Genomic DNA, 22,025 nt, shown 5'->3' with positions numbered 1-22,025 from the left:
CAGCTCAATTTCATTAGTTGCCTTCCCCCTCCTGTGCTTTTCAAATGATCCTGCTAATGCGCTGTGTTCCGTACAGAAGAAGGAACAAGCGAATGCTCCGAGGTGTGTGCCAAGTCACCGCTTACTAAGCGCGCAGAGCGGACAGACCGTGTGGGCGCAATCGCCCTTTTGCGAGCGAGGCAACTTGCGTGGGTTGGAGGGTTCATTTTGTGAAACCAACGAGGACGTGGGTGAAAACATCTGCGCGTGCGCGTGTCTATTTCTGTCAACGGTCGAGCGTTGATGATCACTGCGACCACCGGTCATCCGAGGCGAAAGCGTGACCCTTGACGAGAGAGATATGTCCACAACCGGTTTTGTGTACCCCCCCCCCCCCCCCCCACATTCACCAGCCGGCAGTGGCAAGCGCGGTGAAGTATGGTCAAATAAACCCCAATGACCTAGACAACATGGGCAGACCTTCATTCAGCAGTTACTATTTATTCTACCAGGTAAGGCCCACTGAGCGATACAGCTCTTTTTCAGAAGCGACCTGGCCACAAATGATAGCTCAACGAAGTGGCTTATCGTGTGGAAATGTATAGCAACCAAATACATTTTAACGCTTGTTGATTCTAAATTTGGAAGGGAAAAATCCTGAGACATGGAGAAAAAATCGACGCAACCATAGGGAGAGAGAGAGACATGCAAACTCCAAATGTACAGCAGGCATCAGGGTCGGGATCGAACCCATGCCAGGCCAAGTAGTTAACATCAGGGGCTGTAAATCATTAAATGTTTCCTTTACATATAGAATGTTTACACATATACAAAGATCCCCCATGAAGCCTTGACAGACTGTTGGGGCAAGTGCTGTTACCGAGCACCTATGAATACCGACACGGCACACAAGGGGGTGGGTGGCCAACACCACAGCCGACCACCTTTGTCTCCCCAGTGGTGATGTTTACACACCACACAAGGTACTCATTTGAGGCTGAGTCGACGTAGGGGAGACCCTTGACCGGTTAAGATAATCGTCACCAGTGTTGGCCGTGAGCGGGAATCGAACTCGGGTCGCCAGGTTCGTAGTGCAGAGCTCCCCACACGCGTATACAATACTCCAACACGCACACACCATAACACAAATCCATGTTTGCGCGCGCGTGTGTCTCTGTGTTGTGGTGAATGGCAGGAGCCGCCGCGGTTTGCCGACGTATCTCGAGAGGGCCCATCCTGGTATGACATTCAACATGTCTCGTGTCATATCAACCAAAGACAAGCCGCGGCACAGACAGTCCAAGGATAGCGTCACTTTGCTGCCATGTTTCTACTTCGTGGAGGTCAGTGATAGTGTCGCCACGAGCATTCGTTCGCAACGCTCGGCTACTGGCAATGCTGACGAACGGCACGCGTCGTGCCACGAGGAGGCCGCGCGGCTCGGAGCGGTGAGAGCCTGGGTTGGAATCTGGGTTTCAGACACCTCTAATTGAAACTGGGTTGTCTCAGGCTGGCCACAAATGATTGCACGTGCACAATAACAACGACGACACATCATCACCATGTTCAATTAATGTGTGCACTTAATATGGCTATGTACCAGCGCGAATAGCGAAATATGCATTGGTTTGATTGTCGCACGGGAATTCATGCCAGAGTAGAGTGTGACTAAAAGGCGGTGCGAATTTTTCTGTTTGAAGAGTGAAGAATATTTCTGCAGCCGTCCTCCAATAACACGAGGTGCACTGCTCTCTGACATTTCCGCGTGGATTCTTCACCTCGTGATGTGACGTGCACAGTACAATTGGAATTCATTTGTGGGGGGAAAAAGATGGATGCGTAATCGCACGCTCGACATGAATAAGTCCGCAGCACGCACTCACGCTCGCAACCGCCGTGCCAATTTCTCAACAGCACATCTCCCGGTGCGGCAGTTGAAACAATGGGGCAAGTTTCTTAAATGAAACAAATGTTTTAAATTTTGCCTACCAGTTTGCTCGAAGTAAAATCAATGATCGCATTTTGTCCACGTGACAGCTTCATTCGTTTGGTTGTGTCTAGCGGTGGAGTGTAAAACGAACTGACGTTGTGCTCACGTGACCTAACCCCCCCCCCTCACCAAAGTAGTATGCTAATTATCAATCATAATATTGGTCGTGAAAGCCTTAGTATGAAATAGCAAAGGCTGCATCCGTTATATTTTATTAATATTATAAAGAAAAATTTACTACGTCCGTTAAAACCACACCGGCAGAGTGAGTCGGTGAGTCAGACAACCCTTCTCATATCAAAGTGCCGCAGCCATGCCTCTGAGATTTCAGCGCCAATCCAGGCCTCCCACATGGGATGAAGACAAGATCCAAGCCAGATAATTTCCACAGTCTCAGCCCAGTCTATTTTTGATGTACTATTTGTTGTTTTGCCATGGTAGAGCCCACTGAGCTACGACAGCCCTTCTTTCAGAAGTGACATGGCTATCACAAATTATGGCTTGTCGAAGTTGGCTTATCGTGTGGAAATGTATAGCAGCCATATGATCTGAATGTACGTTAATTCTAAATGTGGAGGGAAAAACCGAAGGACCCGGAGAAAAATCCACGCGACCACGGGGAGAGAGAGAGACACGCATTCTCCAAATATACAGGCGTCAGGGTCGGGATCGAACCCATGCTTCGCCCCAAGTCTTGAGCCTCGCATTTGTACACTACACCAAGCAGATGACGGATGACCATTCAGAAGTAAATGTCCCCATCCCCTGGGGTGCTTCTTGTGCATGCGGGCAAATCCGGCAATGGAACATTTATTTTGCCTTCAGTTGGATTATGAATCTGTCGTTCCACACCTTGAAGCAAAATCTTGCAGTAAAAATAATATGGATGACGTGTCTTTTTCAAGGTAGTTAACAAGGTGCACTTTTGGGAAATATCGTTTATCCATTGAATAAACTAACGCAGTGGCTCTTAACCTTTACTGCAGGCTTGCTCCCCTTTGTTTTTCAATAATCGTTAACAAATGTATCATGTAAATAAACACACAGGGATTTGATGAAACAAAGTAGTTGTACTTACGTGCCCGTGCTTAATTTGTGTTTTCGATTATTTTTACCTTAAAAAAACATCTGGCCATGTCTCGCACCCACAGAAAGGGCATCTCGTACCCCCAGGTGGTGCGTGCACTCCAGGTTATGAACCACTGAACTAACGATTTGACAAATGCACCACCACTGTCTCAGCATGGATGAAAAGTCAGTTCGTCCAGCATTCCGGTATGTCTGTGCCATTTTCTCCCATATCAAGAAAGGTTGGAAAAATCGTTTCTGGCTGAATTTGCAGTTCCCAAATTTGTTGACACACCATGTCCAAGTAAAAGAGACGCTCTATGCCGAGAGTAATGAGGAACGTTGTTTTAAAAGTTTCTGAATGCAGCAGCGCTGCCACTGTGAGTGGGAGGGTTCCAGACACCCTCAGTCTGTTTTGATGCGGCTAACAGACACCCTCAACAATCCGCACAGTAATCCTGGTTATTTTCCTTTTATGAGTCCGCGTGTCGCCGTCGTCAACAGGGCAAACGGAAACGCCAATTGTTGCCAATGGCGGAACCTCTAAATACACAGCAGCGCACACGCAGTGCGCTCAGCACCAAATCAGTCGTCACTACTGTCGTTGCGTAGAGTTAGCTCAACCATAGTGTGATAGAACTCCTCTTCTCTGTGATTAGGTTGGAGGGTGAACCTCACAGATCCTATCTGTAACTTAACCAATTCCTCGACGTAAGCATCTACTCTTATCTCTTACAACTTTAATCAGAGTGCTGTTAATTGCTGACAACTGGACATTGTGGGCCTCTGGTGCCCTCTGTGCTCAGCAGACACGATATTAAACAAAGGTAAAAACCACCAGGGAACTATTCCCTAAAATGACACCGCCCCCCCCCCCCACCCCCAACAAATTTTCCGACATCAGAATCTTTATGTCGACTGGAAGAATCCGATGAGCTACGAAGCTCTTTGTCATGGATGTCTCAGTCATGGCTGCTGCCCCCCGCCCGCCCGCTGCTCCCCGTGCTCTGTAACGTATCCCCAAAACACAAACTCACCTCCACTCACCCCCCCCCCCTCCTCCTCTCTCCATGCACTGGCGTTGACCGCCTGGGGGCTTGGCGGTGAAAACGCAGCTGCCGCTGGTGGTGTCTGCGGCCGTGTCGCTCTACTTCCTGGAGCTCACCGACGTGTTCCAGCCGGTGCAGGCCGGGTTCCGCTGCCGCGACCGGTCGCTGAGCATGCCCTACCTGGACCCCTCGGATGAGCTGCTGCCTTTCCTCATGCTCCTCAGCTTGGCCTTCGCAGGACCTGCGCTCTCGGTACCCATCCACCTGCAGATTCATCTGTCTGTCTGTTTGGTTTTTTTTCTTGGTGAAGCAATGAGAATAGGTTTGAGCCTTTCTGGCGATAGAACAGGAGGCGTAAGATGTTGAAACGCCAAGGTCTGCAACAAGTCTGCATTAACCACACATATTTATGCCAAAACATGCAAACAAACGTTCACTGATAATTTTCGCATTGTCTTCTAAATTCATTGGCCTACACCGCAGACAACCTTCTTCATGGCGTTGTCTTAGACCAGAGAACGCCAAAAGGCGAGCATGTATCTATTTGGTGTTTAAACATCGCAATACGTGTTTTATTGCCAGAAAGAGTCAAAGCTATTCTGATTTTTCATCATTCCTGATACTGGCTAAAGATCCCAAATATATATGTTTTTCTATCAGGTAAGGCCCACTGAGCTATATAGCTCTTTTTCAGAAGTGACCGGGCTATCACAAAACTATAGCTCAAGGAAGTGGTTTATCTTCGTGTGAAAATGTATAGCAGCCAAATACTCTCAGTGCACGTTGATTCTCAACGTGGAGGGAAAAACAAGAAGACCCGGGGGAAAATCTATACTCCCACGGAGAGAGTGAACATTCAAACCCCCAATATACAGGTGGCAGGTTTGGAATGGAACCCACGACCTCCCTGTATACCAGGCGAGGTAGTTAACATCTCGTCATTGGGGTGCCCCAAACCGGGAGCCTCCGTGGTGGAGTGGTGCGTGCACTGGACCTGCAGTGACGCTGCTACCGGGTGCCACTGTGCCAACAGCTGCTCCGAGCACGAAGTGGCTCATCTTCGTGTGAAAACGTGTAGCAGCCAAATACTCTATAAACGCGTGATATTGATTCTAAACGTGGAGGGGAAAACCGGAGGACCCGGGGAAAAATCCGCACGACCATGGTGAGAGAGAGAGAGACATGCAAACTCCAAATGTACAGCAGGCGACACCACGGGCTTGCCGCCGCTTTTCTGCAGAGGTGTGCGGTTCGCGGACCGGCGGCCGCCCTGGTTAATACCACGCGGCAGATTTGAAATCATGACATACGCTGCCGTCTGCTTTGCGGCGGACGTCGGAGATCCGGTTGGTGCCATTCGCAAAAATGGGAAGGCCGCCTGTGATGGCTTGACCTTTTGCTTTTAGCTAATTTGGGAAATTACCCACAAGTTGCTGAAATTGCAAAAAATTACAACATCGAGCCCGGCTCCTGGCAGCCTCTGCCTGTGCGTGAAACACCACGCTTTCGCGATAGCCTTTGCGCTGTGAGAATTGGACCACAACCAAATGTACAAATGATATATTACTGCACCCAGGGGGCCCACAGCACCTCATTGTTCTAAATCCGTCTCTGCGTCTAAGGCAACACCCCCCCCCGCCCCCCCACGGGTCTCCGCTCTGTGCAGATCCTGCTCATGGAAGGCCTCCTGTACTGCGTGCTGATTAAGCGCGGCAGTGAGCACTTGCTGGAGCCAAACATCAACGCCGGTGGCTGCAACTTCAACTCCTTCCTACGTCGATCCGTGCGCTTCATCGGTGAGACTATAGACCATATATATTGACTAACTGTGACTAACCCAACCGGTAATACGTACTGTATATTTTCACATTTACAAATTATATGATTACATTAACCGCCCTCTGAACTTCTCGATAAGCGCACAGTGATGACATCACCTTGCCTCTTACAATTATTAAAAACGAGGGGGTGGATGACAGCACCATGCCCGGCCGCCTTTGTCTCCCCAGTGGCGATGTTCACACACCACAGCAGTTACTCGTTTGAGGCTGAGTCGACCTAGGGGAGGCCCAGGAGCGGTTGAAATAGTCGTCACCGGTGGTGGCCGTGAGCGGGAATCGAACTCGGTTCGCCGGGTTCGTAGCGCGGCACACTAACCACTACACTACAATGCGTTACGCTTCCACATGCGCGGGTCACGTGACAGATGTGATGTCACAGCTTCTTGCCGTGCAAAAAATATATGCATTATTGAGCTCCCCCCACCAAAAAATACACAAGAGTGTATTTTAATAATGTTTGCACGGTGAACAGTCTGGAAAGTAACCACATGGCAAATTTCAAGTTTGTTGCATGTCGGGAAGTACGCTAAACATTTTGAACAGACACATATTCACAGCTTTGCCTTTGATATTTATTTTAAATGAAGCTGGTTGTAATCACAAGCGAAACGTCGTACTCAAATTGTAAATGTTGTGAGTTTACTCTCTAACACATCGGTGTGCTGGTACTAATTGGCACGTTTTCTTTACATTACAAAACTTACTAATTGGCTGTGTCGGGTGGTGTAGGGTTTAACGACACATTTATATTTACGCAATCTCACCCGAAAACCTTTATTACGAGTAAAGCACACCGTCATCAAAGTCACGCCTGAGCCTCAAGTCTTCTTCTTATGTACGGCATTTGAAATGCAATCGACGATCAAGTTTATTGTTGTGTTTTGACCTTGGAAAGCCACATTCTGTGACACCTGAGGTTGCCAGATGGATTCAATTTAACAGCACCTCCCGAAAGAGCGTGTGTCGAGCAACGACCGATGATGTGAGTAATGTGGGAGAACCTTGTAGACTCATATAGAGAAACCTACATACTCGCACAGAGAACCCATAGAACTACCACGGATAAGCAAATAAAAGCGAAAAATCCAAATTTCACATGATGGGTTTTTGTTTTTTGCGCTGTCACCCGCGACTTTGGCTGAGATCCTCAATTCACCGCTTATTTCAGAATCAGAAACTTTATTTATATCAGCTATGAAGCTCTTTTTTACTGATATCCAGCAGCACAATCCCCCCCACCCCCACCCCCCCGGAGGATCTCAGAGGTGCCGCATCAGCGCCGTGATCCCTGTGCCACCCACGTGCCACTTGGACTCTTCCATTGTGTCAAGGATTTAGACTCCGGTACAAGGTTGCCATCGTTTGGCCGCGCTGCTTCAAATGAATCACACGGGCAAGTGCTTGCAGTCACCCAAATCTGCTGCTGCTTCTACCAAGTTATCCACATTTCACATTCCTCCGATCTCGAGGATCGGTGGTCTCCACCACTTGGGCAGCCGTTCTTGGGTGGCGACTGCGCACGCCAGGGTTGTCACAGACAGCTGCGGGGGTTATGCAATGTGGCGGTGAGTAGTGGAGCAAAATCCATCATTGTACTGTGATTCTATGCTCCTCGTACAAGTAACATTCTGTATAAAATAACGTAATAAAATAACATGAAACTAAACTAAAAAATAAACTAAACAATTTTTTAATTAACCAAGTTGAGGCCCACTCAGCTATTTAACTGTTCTTTTTCAGAAGAAACCTGGCCACAAATGATAGCTCAACGAAGTGGCTTATCACGTGGACATTTATAACAGCCCAATACTCTGAACGCGTGATGTTGATTTGAAATGTGGAAGGCAAAACCGGAGGAGCCGGAGAAAAATTCATGCAACCACGCGGAGAAAGACACGCAAACTCCTAATATACAGCATGCGTCACGGTCGGGATCAAACCCACGACCTCCTGCATACATGGCGAGGTAATTGGCATCCCGTCACTGGAGTGGTTCATGCCCTGAACCTGCAACCGAGCGTTTTCCGGTTCGATTCCCCTGTCTGGGGCGGCAGTGAAACCGATTTTTTAGTTCCTTAACACCCCCCAGCTTTGACTTACAGCTTTCGTGGCTGCAGGAATTCATATTCTGTTGAGTCTTTCGGTAAAGTCACGTAGATAGGTTCAAAGAAACTAGCAAAAAAAAACTACGACGCTTCGATCGCAACACAAGCGGTCGTTTGTGTTGCGATCGAAACGTCGTAGTTTTTTTAGTTATTTTCTTTGAACCTATCTACGTGACTTTACCGATAGACCCAAAGAATACCCCCCAGCCTCTTGTCCACCAAGGCGGTATCATTGGCACACGGTGGGGTAAAGTGTGAGTATGCCCACCACTCGGAACATATCTGGCCAACGTTGAAGAGTAGACCAAAATACCCGCAACAGTTCGCTCGCGTGGAAGAGATTTCGAGCAATTGCAGTGCTGCACCTTTGCCTTATTTTGTTACGTAATATAATTCATTTGAACAAGAATATATTCTCACAAATTGACATGAGAATTCAAGTGAATCAAATTAACTTCATGACTGGTTTTATGGTCTCCCTTAACATTCAGCGTACCACGACCGTGTTTATTCCAAGAATGTAAACGTCCACTCTGTAGTTCATCTGAATTTATGCGGTAAATGTAATTTATTTTATGTTGTGGAGTAGACTAAAACATTAATGGAGTTAAATCAATGGCTGTAAAATTAGAGACACTTAATAATGTATCATGCATACATAATACAGCAATGCCCTTCATACAAAATACATATGGGATACATACATACATAGATACTCACATGCCAAAGTACATGTCAGCATGTGGTCTGCACACGCCACTAAAAATAAATACGCACACAGCTCCCCGGGTTTGCATTTGGCTTGTGAGCGCATGTCGTTCGGCAAAATGCCAAACGCGTTGCTCCCAGGCACGCGGGGCGAAACGTCGGACATCGCTCAGAACAACGTGCGGCAACCGCGAGAATCCCTACGCGGCAGTAAAACACACACGCACATCGACATTTCTAGGAAGCGCGCTGAAAATGTGCTGAGATTTTTACGCGCGGAATAAAGGCGTCGGAGCGGGGAAACAAACACGCATCAAAAAGTTTTTGGGCACAACGAAAATTCGATATCGGGTCCATCTGCCTCGACGCCGCGACATCGATTTTCTATTTTCTCCAAGGGCGGTATCCTGCCAACGCTTCTCCCCCCCCCCCCCCCCCCCCCCCCACCGGCGAATTGAGAAGGGGCCTCCAGATAACCGCTCCCCGCGGACACGCGGAGGCACGACGCCGCCTGCCTGCTGAGCTGTAGCAGATGACGCCAGGGGAAGAATTAATTCTCATGCAGTGGTGGAACCGCTACTTACACGCTTCTTCATACAAACACATACGGGATCCATGGGTGGAACCGCAATGCTCGCCGATGCATGCGTTTCACGGGTTCCCCACAGCCGTTTGTTTGGCATCCCATTTAAAATGTAATAATCTTTCGTGCAGTTTGCCAAACATCCAGATAAAGGGCCACAGATCTGGTGAAACTGTTGGTGATCGGCATGGCGTCCTTTGCACACATCTGTGATTTTGCTCGCGCACCGAATCATTCTGAGGGTGAATGAGAACTGCCCTGGTATACGTATGATGATGTTTGACGCTTCGCTCTTAAGTGGTGATGAAGGACGCTTAAGTGATGAAGGATGCTTGTGTTGCGCCCGAAACGTCGTAATTTAATTTAGTTGTTTTCACTTTTTTATTTTAATTTTATTTTATTATTATTTTCACCTACGTGACTTTACCGAAAGAACCAAAGAGTATGGATCCTTGCAGTCACGAAAACTAGAATTGGTGCGAGCTTTCTCAGCAACTGCCGTGTTTATTCGAAGAATTAAAACCTTCACTGTGGAGTCCACGTGGTAACATAAGTTGGCTAGTAGATTGACATATCACATAAGAGTCGCTCTTGCGGATGTGAATTGTTGTAGCAATGATTCCGGGACTAGTCAGTGCGCAAGAGTCACCTCTGATAACTCAACTGACTGACCGCATGCCCTTGTATCTGCCGGGAGTTGATAATAACTAAAGTCAATAATAAAGAAGTTATATATTTGTACGTGGTGTGTGTGAATGATCATGCTTACAAGTATTATGCACGTTGATGATCAAGACGACGATGACAATGATGCTAATAATGATGACGATGATGTCGATGATTGATAATGATCATGATGATAATCTTGTCAATTATGATGATGACGACGACGATGTCGATCATCATGATGACAATGATGCGAATTATGACAACAACGATCATGACGATGACGACTATGGTGTCGATCATGATGATCATGATGACGATGACGTCGATCATGATGATCATGATAATGATTGTGATGACGATGTCAATCATGATGATGACGATGTAAATCATGATGACAATAACGATGATGTTTTTCATGACGACGATGACGTCGATCATGATGATCGTGATGATGATGATGATGATAATGATTGTGATGATGACGACGACGATGTCAACCATGATGACGACGACCATAAATGTTACGACGACGATGAAGACGTCGAACGCGGCGACGACGACCACCACCACGATTGCAATAACAGCGGTGGCCACCCCCGGCAGGCATGCACGCGTTCGGCCTCTGCGTCACGGCGCTCATGACGGACGTGGTGCAGCTCGCCACAGGCTACCAGGCGCCGTACTTCCTCACCGTGTGCCGGCCCAACTACACGCTGCTGGCGGCCGGCGGCTGCGAGGAGGGCGACTTCGTGACGCGCGACGTGTGCACGGGCACCGACCGCCGCTCTATCTCCCACGCCAGGTGCGCCCGAAGCTATGCGGCGGCCGTTCCTCTCACTCGTCTCGATCCGTACTTTGTGTGCTTGGGTTACTCCTGACGCGTTTGTTATCTGGGCTTGACCACCTGAACGTGATCTTGTAGTTGCTGCTCTGCATCTACATCAGCCGTACGATTTGGGACTGGGGGGGGGGGAATATGTATGTATGTTGAACTTCTGTTGCACCGTACGTAGCCAACCGCGCTGATCAGCGGTGCAAAAAAAATAACGGGAAAATGAGGGTTGCCAGATAAAGGAGGAGATGGGAAAGACAGCAAATTCAGTTGCAGAAGCAACTTGCAACGATTGGATGCACCTGGGAGAATCCGATGCAGAGTTGTTGAGTAAATATCATGGACAGGGCTACGTGGAAGGCAGGCCATGATCACTGATGTCTTTGAGGATGGACACTGCTCATGTTTCTGGCAATGGCGCTTCTTGGTTGCACATTGTCATAGTACATTATTGCTGAATCAGAATCAGAATATTTAGATGTCTATTCGTGACGTTGCTGGCAATGTGCTGTAAAGAAGGGCCGTTGCCCTTCTTTACAGCACATATCATTGGACTTTTAATTAATGCCACAGTGCTTTTTGACAAATGTGTTCAGTGGTTTTTTTTGTATTTATTTTTTGGTCGGGTGTGGCCCACGTGGTAGTGGTTTTACCCGAAAATTTATTTCACTAACCCTCCACAACCCAACAAGACTATCGCGTTTACAAACGCATCATTATTATTTATACGTGGCAACTCATCAATCAAATTCCGACCAATTAAGCGTTAACACAAGGTGGAATTAGACATTTTGACGAGTGAATTTAACATTTCGCTCAAACTGCTGTGAGCTTCATCAGGTCATGAACTCGAAATTCGAGTTCACCAATCCTCTTCTTAACGGCTTGCATTTGTGTCATGGCAATTGGCTGCAGTTGATAGGCTGGCCATTGGAGAGTTATAAACATGCATTTAAATAATTTAGATAATTTTGCCCTCTATACATTGCCACATGATAAGCCACCTCATTGAGATATCATTCGTGGCCAGGTTGCTTCTGAAATCGATCAGTGTGTTCTTGTGTTCTTCTTCTGTTTGTTGTTGAGACATTCGAACCCCGTGCCCCGACTGACATCTGTGAAAAGCTCATCGGATTCCTCCAGTATAAATAAACATTCTGATTCTTAATGATGCTGCCCTGGCATTATGGGCAGCACACTGGTCAACGTTCCACCACAGCAGCAATGGGAATAACTGCGAGTTTCTGTGCAATCTGAAGAGAGCCCTGATGTTTAACTTGACGCTTAGGCATGAAAAACGTATTATTTTTTTCTCGAGCTCACATAATTAAGAACACTCTGCCCTCTATCAAGAGTGCAACTGCGGGAGTGGGAAGCGGTGATGCATGCCATGTTAAGGCATACACAGGCACAAATGGGAATTGCCTCTAATGAATATATTTTATGACGTTTGACGTTTCTCTCGGATTAAATTTGTATGTAAAGTTTGGTGGATGCTGCCGTGCTGTAATGTTCCGCATGCTAAACTTGTCATCTGGAGGTCGCCGATTCAATCCATCAATTCAGTCTCCTGGCGTGGCAGTTGAAACGATTGGGCAAGATTCCTGAATCCAGTGGTGTACAGTAAATGTGTGCAGCAGCATCAGTCCATGGGTGGATTGCGTGTGGTGGGGTTAAAGTGTGGGTTATCCCACCTCCTCCACTAGCACATCTGGTCAGCGTGGCAAAGTAGGCCAAATATCCTCTGTCAGGGGAGGGGGCTCTCCAGAGCTCCCTTTAGCTGGAGGCCCTTCCGCCGTGCAGTGTCGTGAGCCAGCGAGCAAACGCAGGGCCGCACTTTTTGTTACGGACGCACTTTTGTGACGCCCCGAGTTACAATGTGACGAGCAGTCAATCGGCCACCAGTGTCTGCGCAGAGCCAACGGCCGGTGTGCCCAGGCAAAGCTGCAGGTTGGTGGCTACATAGAGCCAACGGCTGGTGGCTACATAGAGCCAGCGGCCGGTGGCGGGCTGGTTCTTTGCGGTGGACAAGTAGCCACCACCATGTGTTGTCGCCGTTGTCGTTGCAGGCGTTCCTTTCCGTGCCAGCACGCCAGCGTGGGCGCCTTCGCTGCCGTCTACATCTCCGTGAGTGAAGTGTTGTTGCAGCGCCTTTGACGTTCTTCGCAGGAGGTAGAAAAAAAACCGGGACGTATCTTGGGAAGAAGGACGGGGACAACTCTCATCATCATCATCGCAGCAGTGGCAGCTTTTGGCGAACCGTCGAACAAAGACGTTCACTGCATCACATGCTTTCAGATGCTACATACATTACACATGACACTATACACTACACTATGCACTACACTATACACTACTCTACACTACACTATGCATTACACTTTTGGCTGGCCATCGAACAAAGACGTTATCCGCATCGCCGCGTTCTCGGATGCGCTTCAGCGGCCGTCTGGAATGCTCTTCTTTCCGATATTTAGGAAGCCACTGGACCTATGCACTTTCAAATCATCTAGATTGAAAACTCATTTCTTTAGAACTGCATTTTGTGTTTCGTTTGTTGTCCTTCCCCAAGCACCTCCGATTAGCACCGTTGGCTTCGCGCGAAAGAAGTTCAACATATGTAATACATAATTCATGCATACAACTCGCAAAACGGCGAGAGGGGAGAACTACTCGTAAATGCGTCGTCTTGAACGGTTAATTATTCTTACGCAACTGTCAAAAAACGAGACTATTAACGTCGCCCCTGCAGAAGAGTTACAGTATTCCCAGGACAGTGGCCACTTTCGCAACAAGATAATCCCGGGGACACCCAGGACGTTCGGCAACCCGATTCGGGACTTACGTGAGCTTCAATGTTATCTATTAGTCATCTCTGTTTAGCCCTCGAGATGCATGCGTCACTTTTTTTTCAAGAAGGGATCTTGACGAAGTGACAGTGATGCATTAGCCTTATTTCACAGGGACAAAATAATTGAGAATTCAGCCGGCAGAACCAATTAATAATCCGCATGACAGCAATAAGTCATCTTAGACAATATTTAAACATAGAATTAAATATGTAAAAGTTCAGTTAGTCAAAAGGGATTTACGGAGTGGTTATAAAAAATTCTGTCGTTTGAAGGCTTCCCCAAGATGCTGCCCCCTTTCATGGTTCTGCGATGTAACGATCAACCGAGGACGTGCGCAGGAGATGATTTCATCGCTCCATCTCCTTGCCGGGCGAGATAACATCATTATAAAATGTAATGGCACCGAAGGAAGCAGCTGATAGAGAAACTATTAGGCACATTTTTATTTTTGGGAGTCACCATTTTATTTTTCACATTTGTTATTTTAAAGACCTGACCTGATTCAATCAGCCCCATATTGGTGTTCCATTGGTTTCATTTGGAGTTTGCGTGTCTCTCTTCCCGTGGTCACGTGGATTTTACTTCAGTCCCTCTGGTTTTTCCCTCCACATTTAGAAACACGCGTTTGGAGTATTTGGCCCCAAGAATAGCCACTTCGTTGAGCTATCATTTATTGCCAGGTCGATTCTGAAAAAAGAGCTATACAGTTCAGTGGGCCTTACCTGGTAAAATAAAAAATTGTTTAGTTTTACCGCTGAATGGCGCTGAGCAAGAGGAAGTTCTGTGACTCACCACAGGCCTGACGGAGGCAGTCTTGAGCACAAGAGCCGTATAATTCTAATCACATATTAGCAAATTTAGTATTTGCCCCATTCTTATCGCAAGGCCATCACGAAGGCACTACGTTTACACAGACAAGCGTAGTGTGCCGGTTGGGGGTGATGTTTGCGATACGGTTTCATCAAATCAAATAATTTGCGGGTAACTTTTCACATTTTGAACACTTTGACGATGACGCACAAATGGCGTTCGTTTTCATTAAACTGCGCCATGGGATCTTGAGCATCTTGAGCATTCCATTGCTAAGTGGACGGCGCGTATTTATGGTCAACACACCCGCGGTATTAACCCGGTTGGCTGTCGGGCTCAAAGCACTGAACATTTTAGCAAAAAGTAGTAAGTATAGTTAAGTAATAAAAAGCACGCACACGACCGCTCGCCATGCCACCGAGCTGGGAGAGTGCAGGGAAGACAGCCGTTTGGTTGCGCCAGGTGAAAAGACTGACACCTGAGGGAGGGCATATTTGTGATAATAAAAAAAAAAGTAAAAATTTCGATGACTTCCATATTTCATGCCAGAAATAATTTCGTACGACTCACGATGTTCTTGTGAATGCGGGCGGCAAACGAGCGCCAAGGACATTGCCCCACTGTTGCGGATAGCAAGCCGGTGAGCGAGAACACGGCACTGTGATGGAACAAACCGACCGGCGCTCTTGAAAAGTCACGACCATCATCGAGCAACTCCCCCCTGTGTCACCATCGCCGCCAGATGTACCTGAACACGGTGCTGACCGACAGCACCAAGCTGCTCAAGGCGGTGCTGGTGCTGGCCTTCATGCTGTGCGCCAGCATCTCGGGCCTGGCGCAGACGGTGCAGTACAGGAGCCACCCTGCCGACATCTACACCGGATTCCTCCTGGGGGCAGCCGTCGCCCTGTACCTGGTGAGTGGTGGACGCGCTGGGGAACTGGTGGCGATGGTGCCACTATCAGTGAAGGTTGGTTGTTTGCCCGATGACTTGAATCGTATTTTTGTGGCTCGGGTGAAGGGCCAATTCGGATATCATTCGCCACTAATGTTTGCCGTGGCTGGGAATCGAACTCGGGTCACGGGGTTCACGCATCGTTATATGTATGTCTGTTGAACTTCTTTCGCACCGGACATAGTCAACGATGCTATTCAGAGGGTGCGAGGGAAGGACAACAAACCATACACGAAAAAACTGCTTTTAAAAAAGGAGTTTTCACAAGCGTATCGCTATGAATCTGTGACCCGAGTTCATAACGATCGCCCCCCACAAAATATGTATTATATGTAGTAACGGGTATTTAATGTGGAACAATCTATGAGATTCACATCTCATGGATTCCCAAGGAAAGACATAAGCAATACATCATCAGTTTCACGTGATCGGTCACAAAATCAGCAGACTTAACCATTTAACAATGCACACAGAAGCAAATAATAATCATCCGAGACTGGAAATCCCGAGGCAGAGTTTTGACCCTTGTCAACTTCGTTTCACAAGCTGCCACCTACCCACAAATACACATCCTCCACTAGGACATCTGAGCCGAGCCTGCACGAGCCAGGCTGGGGGGCCCGGCATATCTCAGACGGCGCAGTGCCAAAAGAGATTATAGAATATTCTTTATTTTTTCTGACCACATAAGGCCCACTGGGCTATTTTTCAGACGCGACCTGGCCATCACAAATAGCTCAAATAAGGGGCTTATCGTTGTGTGGAAATTTATAGCAGACAAATACTCTTGAACATGCACACTCCCAATATACAGCAGGTGCCAGGGTCGAAATCGAAGCCACGACCTCCCTGTATACCAGGCGAGGTAGTTAACATCTCGCCACCGCGGTGCCCCAAACCGGGAGCTCCGTGGTGGAGTGGTGCGTGTGCTGGACCTGTAACCCAGAGGTCGCCGGTCGAGTCGCCGCAGCGATGCTGCTACCGGGCGCCATTGCGCCCACAGCTGCCGCGAGCATGCCGGGTGGCTCCCCCACCCAACCGTTTCCCGGCGTTCGCAGGGCCGCTTCGTGGTGGACAACTTCAAGCCGAAGAACGCGGGCGGCCAAGCGGCGGCCCGAGGTGACGGCGGTGTGGCATCCAAGCCCTTCCTCGACCTGGGCCACGAGCCGATGGCGCGCGCCGGCGAGAGCATCCCCGGCGCGCGGCGCGAGCGTGAGCTCGACCTCCCTCGCCAGCAGCCGGAGGGGGCGCTCACGCGGGGCATCGTGGGAGGTGGCGGCGGGGACCCCGGCTGCGGCGGCGCCGGCGTGGGCGTTTGCGGCGGCCCTGGTGGCGGCCTACAGGAGCAGGGCGGCGGCTGCGTCTCGAGCGGCTCCGTGGGCGGTGCGTCGGCGCCGTCGCACTTCAAGCGCGCCAGCCTCGACATCCAGACCATTAACCCCAACGCGCTGCCGGGCGGCGCCGAGCTGCTCACCTTCGCCAGCAACACCCTCCCGCGGGCGGGCGCCGGGCCGGCCCCGGAGGACTTCTCCGGCGCCATCGGCCACAACGGCGGCCACCACCACCACCAGCAGCACCACCAGCACCACCTGCCGGCGATCGTGTCGGTCGGTGGGGGTGTCGGCGGCGCCGGCGGCACCGGTGGCGGCTCGGCGACCGTGTACGCGACGTCGGACGCGGCGAACGCGTCGCTCGACTCGATGCGCTCGCGGCAGCTGCTGGCGCAGTGGCGCTCGGCGCAGCGCCACGCGTCGCTGCAGAGCGCCGACTCGACGAGCCGCCAGTCGCTGCAACGGCAGCTGAGCGCGGACCGGCGCTCCAACGGCGAGCTGGGCTCCGGCGTCTGCATCAACGTGGGCGACCAGCGCTACCCGATCTCCACGCCAGCGTACGCCAGCAACGCTGGCGCCAGCGTGCAGCAGCAGCCGCAGCACCAGCAGCAGCTGCAGCAGCAGCAGCTGCAGCAACAGCCGCAAGCGTGTAACGGAGGAAGCGCGGCCAACGGCAACGCCGGCGGGAACGGCTACATTCAGCAAGATCAAGGCAACAGCGCCGGCATCGCTGCCGGTGCCGCGCGCGTGGTGGTGCAGTCCCGCCCGGGCTCCAGTCAGCTGGTGCACATCCCGGAGGAGATGGCGCACGACGGCCCGACGGCTCCGCCCCCGCCAGCCCCCTCCTCCGTGACGGCGTCGCCCAAGGCGGGCGGCGGCGCCCGGGTTCGCGTCAACGTCTCCGACACGTACGGCAGCCTGCGCCAGCACGGCACCGGCGCGGCGAGGTCGTTCCAGCGGCAGCGCAGCGTGGCCGCGACGCCCACCACCACCGACGCGTCGTCCTCCTCGTCCGGCAGCGAGGTGTCGAGCGGCCGCGGGCGCAGCCCCAGCGACGCCGGGCGCGGGCACCCGGTCATCCGCATCTCGCCGGGGACGGCGCCGGGCGCCGCGACCGCGGCGGCCGGCGACGGCGGTGGGGCGCCGTGGAAGTGGAGCGCGCAGGCGAGCGCCGAGCTGCGGCAGAGTTTCGAGATGAACGACCTGGGCGGCCGGAGGGGGGAGCGCGGGCGCAGGGCCGACGGCGACAGGGAGCAGCCGCCTATCATCGCGCCGCTGCAGCGCGCCGCCACCATCTCCGCCGTGAACCTGAACAGCGCGGCGGGGGGCCAGTGCGACGTGTCCGACGCGTGGGCCGCAGCGGTGGCCGGGAGCGCGAGCCGCGACTCCACGCTGCGCCGCAAGGCCAGCGTGCCCGCCTCCGTGGTGCTGGGCCAGGGCCGCTGCGTGACGCCCGACGGGCTCACGCCCCACGAGCTGTTCACGAGCCGGCGCCACCACACGGTGCACGTGAGCAGCCTCATGGGCTCCACCCAGGCCGACGTGTGAGCTCGACGGGGGCCCGGCGCCGTGAGCGGCGACGTGCCAGCAGGGCCATGGGGGGGGGCGGGGCGGCGGTGGGCAGCGGGGGGTTAATTGCACCGCATGGGTTCTGCGGCTCTCCGATCCACGTGCAGATAGGTTGAGAATCTTGTAAAGCTCCAAGATTGTTGGAGCGGATCGCTTAAAACGATGCTCCCCAGAAACGTCGGACAACTGAAGAACACACTGGAGAGGTGTTAAATGTATTCTACAGCCACCAACTGCCACGAAGTGTTATAGGGTCTGTGATAAGTGTGTGTGTTGGGTTTCTCCCTGCTCACATTTGCACTGGGGTGGCGCTTGTCTCTCCGTTCATATCCCTGCACAAGTGGTGCAAGTTTCACGTTCCCCTGGCAGAAGTCAATCTCTCCATGGCAGCCCTGAGGCCAACAGCAGAAATGCCACGTTCATATGGCTGGATGGGCATTTCTCCCCAAAACATCTCATGTGGCTTGAGTCAAACTACACGGAGACTCATTTCAGCTGGGTCTGTCTATATTGGTGACCCGGAAAGTATTTCCAAATCCAGCACACCCCATCGAGAATACCGCTCAATCTCTAACGTCAGGCTATCATTCAATGGCCACGTCGGTCCACCAGCAACCCGGAATGTTTTCGGTGAGCAATTGAAAAAGCCTTGACACTGCAAGTGGGGATTTCGGCCTAACCTGCCGCATGTCGCAATTATAACCCGCGACCCGTTGGTTAACTAAGCAGCGCACAATCGTGAGCTATTCCACTCCTCATTTTCCAGCATCACACATTTAGTTTAACGCGACCAATATTATCCATAATAATGTGTTTCGAGGATTTCTCCACAACTCTGGCCGTTGACAAATGAGGCTGGTTGTTATTAAACATCGTAATCGAATTGTTAACGTTGTGGGTTTACTCTCCAACACACCGGTGTGTTGTTCTAGTAACGAATTTGCATGTTTTGTCAACGCGACAAACCTTACTAATTTCCTGTGTCGGGTGGCGGCGGGTTTTAACGACACATTTGTATTTAATGCGCTCTAACCCAAAACAAAAAAACTCTGTTATGGATCACACAATTCACTGTCACCCAGCCTGTGTCAAATCTCACGGTTCGTTCCAGAAGTCATCGAGGATACCGCCGGCGTCATCGTCATCATCACCATTGTCATCAGCCATGATCTGAAATTTCCACCAGTTGCTCAATGGTGGCTGACGGAGTTGTACACAGCCCCGTTGCTCATTTGACTTTGATCTCGGTTGACAGAACGGGAAAGATCTGGGCCATCGTCAGCAGCAGGCATGACCTATCCACTGCAGGATGAAGGCCCCCCCACATCTCTTGCCATCAACTAATGGTCCCGTGATGCCAGAATCCATGAATAGCTTCTGCGCAGATCTCAGTGCTCCATCTCCACGTTGGTCGCCCTCTTGGGCATTTCCGCTCCTTTCTTGAGATACTTTAATTGAAGACTGTCACCACAGGCAGCGCTTGGACCTCCAGTGTATTCGTGTTTTGGAGCGCGTCCGCATTAAATCTGTTTATGATTATGAAGCGTCAACAACATTCATCTCAATGTCAATTCACTGGTAGATGAAGACTTTCCGTTGATGACCAAACCTCACCACATTGGGCACTAAGGGGTTGAAGAAAGGGTGGGGGAGGGGGGGGCGAGGTGGGGGAAGGTTGAGGCCAAGTCTGGTTTAGATGATTGAGCCCTAAATATGACCGACTGTCGTGCCATCAATGTGAAGTTTCTCAACAACGCCAAGAAGGACACACACGGACACACGCGCGCACTCACACGCACGCGGTTATGGAAACCGCAGACGCTAGCATTTTCAAAGCTCCCTGACTGCATGAGACTGGCTGGTGGCAGCCGCTCCCTCAGCCTGTGACGGTGTTTGCCACCACGCCCGAAACAAGCATCGAGTTTGAGTGGCCAATAGGCGTAACTGACTCACGCAGGCGATCGTACTGCTGCTGCTGCTGCTGGCGTCACATGCGTCGCCTCTCGGCATCGCCGACGTAAAGTCACAGTGGACCACGGAGTTGTCCGAAAATTGCTTCGGCTCTGCTCGTTTTACCGCAGCGTGGTCCTGCGGGTTCCTTCTCCAAAGCTTTCGCCACTGCTGCTGCGGGCGTTTTGAACTCACGAAACCCCTGTAATTGGGGGGTGGGTTTACTCGTGAAGGTGTCTGCAGTAGTGCGTGGCAAAAGCCAAAATTGCTCTCTTGTCATTGTGCTCTTGAATTTATTTTTAAAAATCCAATTCATGACTGGCCTCTGTCCGATGAAATTGACGGCAGGCGCTTAACCCTTGCCCGTGTGGCAAAATCAGGCACCAGCTAACATAGAGTCCAGTCGTGCTCTCTGCGGTGAGTACCAATGTCTTTAAAAGACAACGGCGCTAGGCCTTTCTAAATAAAATGAACGCTAACCGTTTGCGCGTTCTGAGGTTCAGCGGTGAACAAGACAACCCACCCTGCAACTTGCAGATGCCTCGGAATGGGAAAGGGTTAAGATTTTTTTTCTTTGTAGGTTGCAAGAGTGCGAGGTTAATGTAATTCCAGAAGCGCTCGAACTTTTCCGCAGTGTGCGTCGCATCCTAGTAATTTAGTGCCCATAATTTTGCTAAACTTTTTAAGCCCCGTGAATGGAAAAAAAATCCGTAACCACTGCTGTAATTTTTATTCCATGAGCACTTGGGGGAAAAAAATCGATAGCTGTTTAAAAAAAAAAGTGCTATTCAGCATATGACAGCACGTGTCTTGGAAGCCATTTAAACTGTGTATTCATAATCAGAAATCCTATGAGCTATGAAGCTCTTTTCACAGATATTTTGTCTTAACATTGGCTGAAAGAATGAGCTGCCTGAGGAGTCTAAGCAATGAATCACTCTGTGAGGTTTTTTAAGAGTGATAGAGCTACAGGAGAAACCGGACGCATAGGTTTGCTGTAGTTTTGATGTGCATTTCCCAGTATCTTACACATCGTATTGCATTGTATTCATGAAGTTTGTAAATTTGCATTGTATTCATGAAGTTTGTAAAGTCACGATAACCTGTTCGAGATTTAGGATCGAGATAAATGTCACTTAAAATCATCTTATTCCACTCCAGTTTCCGTCGATATTTGCAAGTTTAAAGTGACAATCCAGTAAGTTGATTAACAAGGCCCTTTCTTTCCTCAAAGTGCTTTGGCAAATCTTTTTTCCCCTCCAATTTTATCCCGACCATGCCATCGGCGTTGCGTCATGAGACAAAGTAGCCGTTCGCATCTCTCGCAGAGCAGTGGCGACCCTTCCTATTCCACGGAAGCGGATATCACGGAGCTACCACTGAAATCCCTTCAAGTTACCGCTGGGGCCAGCACCTTCCCACCCGCTCTGCGCTCGGGAGTAATGCTCGTCGCAGCGACGGTCGACCCAATATTTTTATTCTCAGGGCAGTAATTCAGCCAATTTATGTGCGGACACAAAATTTGATGCGATGGTCGCTTTTGTGCAGTCATTTGTGACCAATGACCGGTCAGTGTTATGGCAGAACATTGCAGATATTGTAAAGTGTTACTGCTCTGTTGATTCCACTCCATTATAAGTGCTTGCCTCTTGCATGACATTAATGCTCGCTCTTCTTATGGTAGCTGTTGAAAACTCAAACCATTGGTCTGTACAAAGCGGTGCTTGGACTTTG

The 22,025-nt window shown here is 50.2% G+C and overlaps 1 protein-coding gene across 1 annotated transcript in view; it reads left to right on the top strand.

Annotated features, from left to right (window-relative positions):
• Nucleotides 1-18,348, top strand: part of LOC133349227 (phospholipid phosphatase-related protein type 4-like) — a 28,880-nt gene extending 10,532 nt beyond the window's left edge. Inside the window, exons 2-8 of the mRNA XM_061562550.1 lie at nucleotides 1,175-1,322; nucleotides 4,153-4,338; nucleotides 5,753-5,882; nucleotides 10,596-10,794; nucleotides 12,894-12,951; nucleotides 15,229-15,402; nucleotides 16,500-18,348. Coding sequence (XP_061418534.1) covers nucleotides 1,221-1,322; nucleotides 4,153-4,338; nucleotides 5,753-5,882; nucleotides 10,596-10,794; nucleotides 12,894-12,951; nucleotides 15,229-15,402; nucleotides 16,500-18,320 — 2,670 coding nt within the window. The 5' untranslated portion in view covers nucleotides 1,175-1,220 and the 3' untranslated portion in view covers nucleotides 18,321-18,348. The remainder of the gene's footprint in view (nucleotides 1-1,174; nucleotides 1,323-4,152; nucleotides 4,339-5,752; nucleotides 5,883-10,595; nucleotides 10,795-12,893; nucleotides 12,952-15,228; nucleotides 15,403-16,499) is intronic.
• The last annotated feature ends 3,677 nt before the right edge of the window (nucleotides 18,349-22,025 follow it).

This window comes from Lethenteron reissneri, chromosome 4 (genome assembly GCF_015708825.2).
Source record: "Lethenteron reissneri isolate LAM-NWPU_2019-01 chromosome 4, ASM1570882v1, whole genome shotgun sequence".
Lineage (NCBI taxonomy): Eukaryota > Metazoa > Chordata > Hyperoartia > Petromyzontiformes > Petromyzontidae > Lethenteron > Lethenteron reissneri.
Note: the sequence above shows the minus strand (reverse complement) of the source record. Positions and strands in the feature narration are given on the sequence as shown.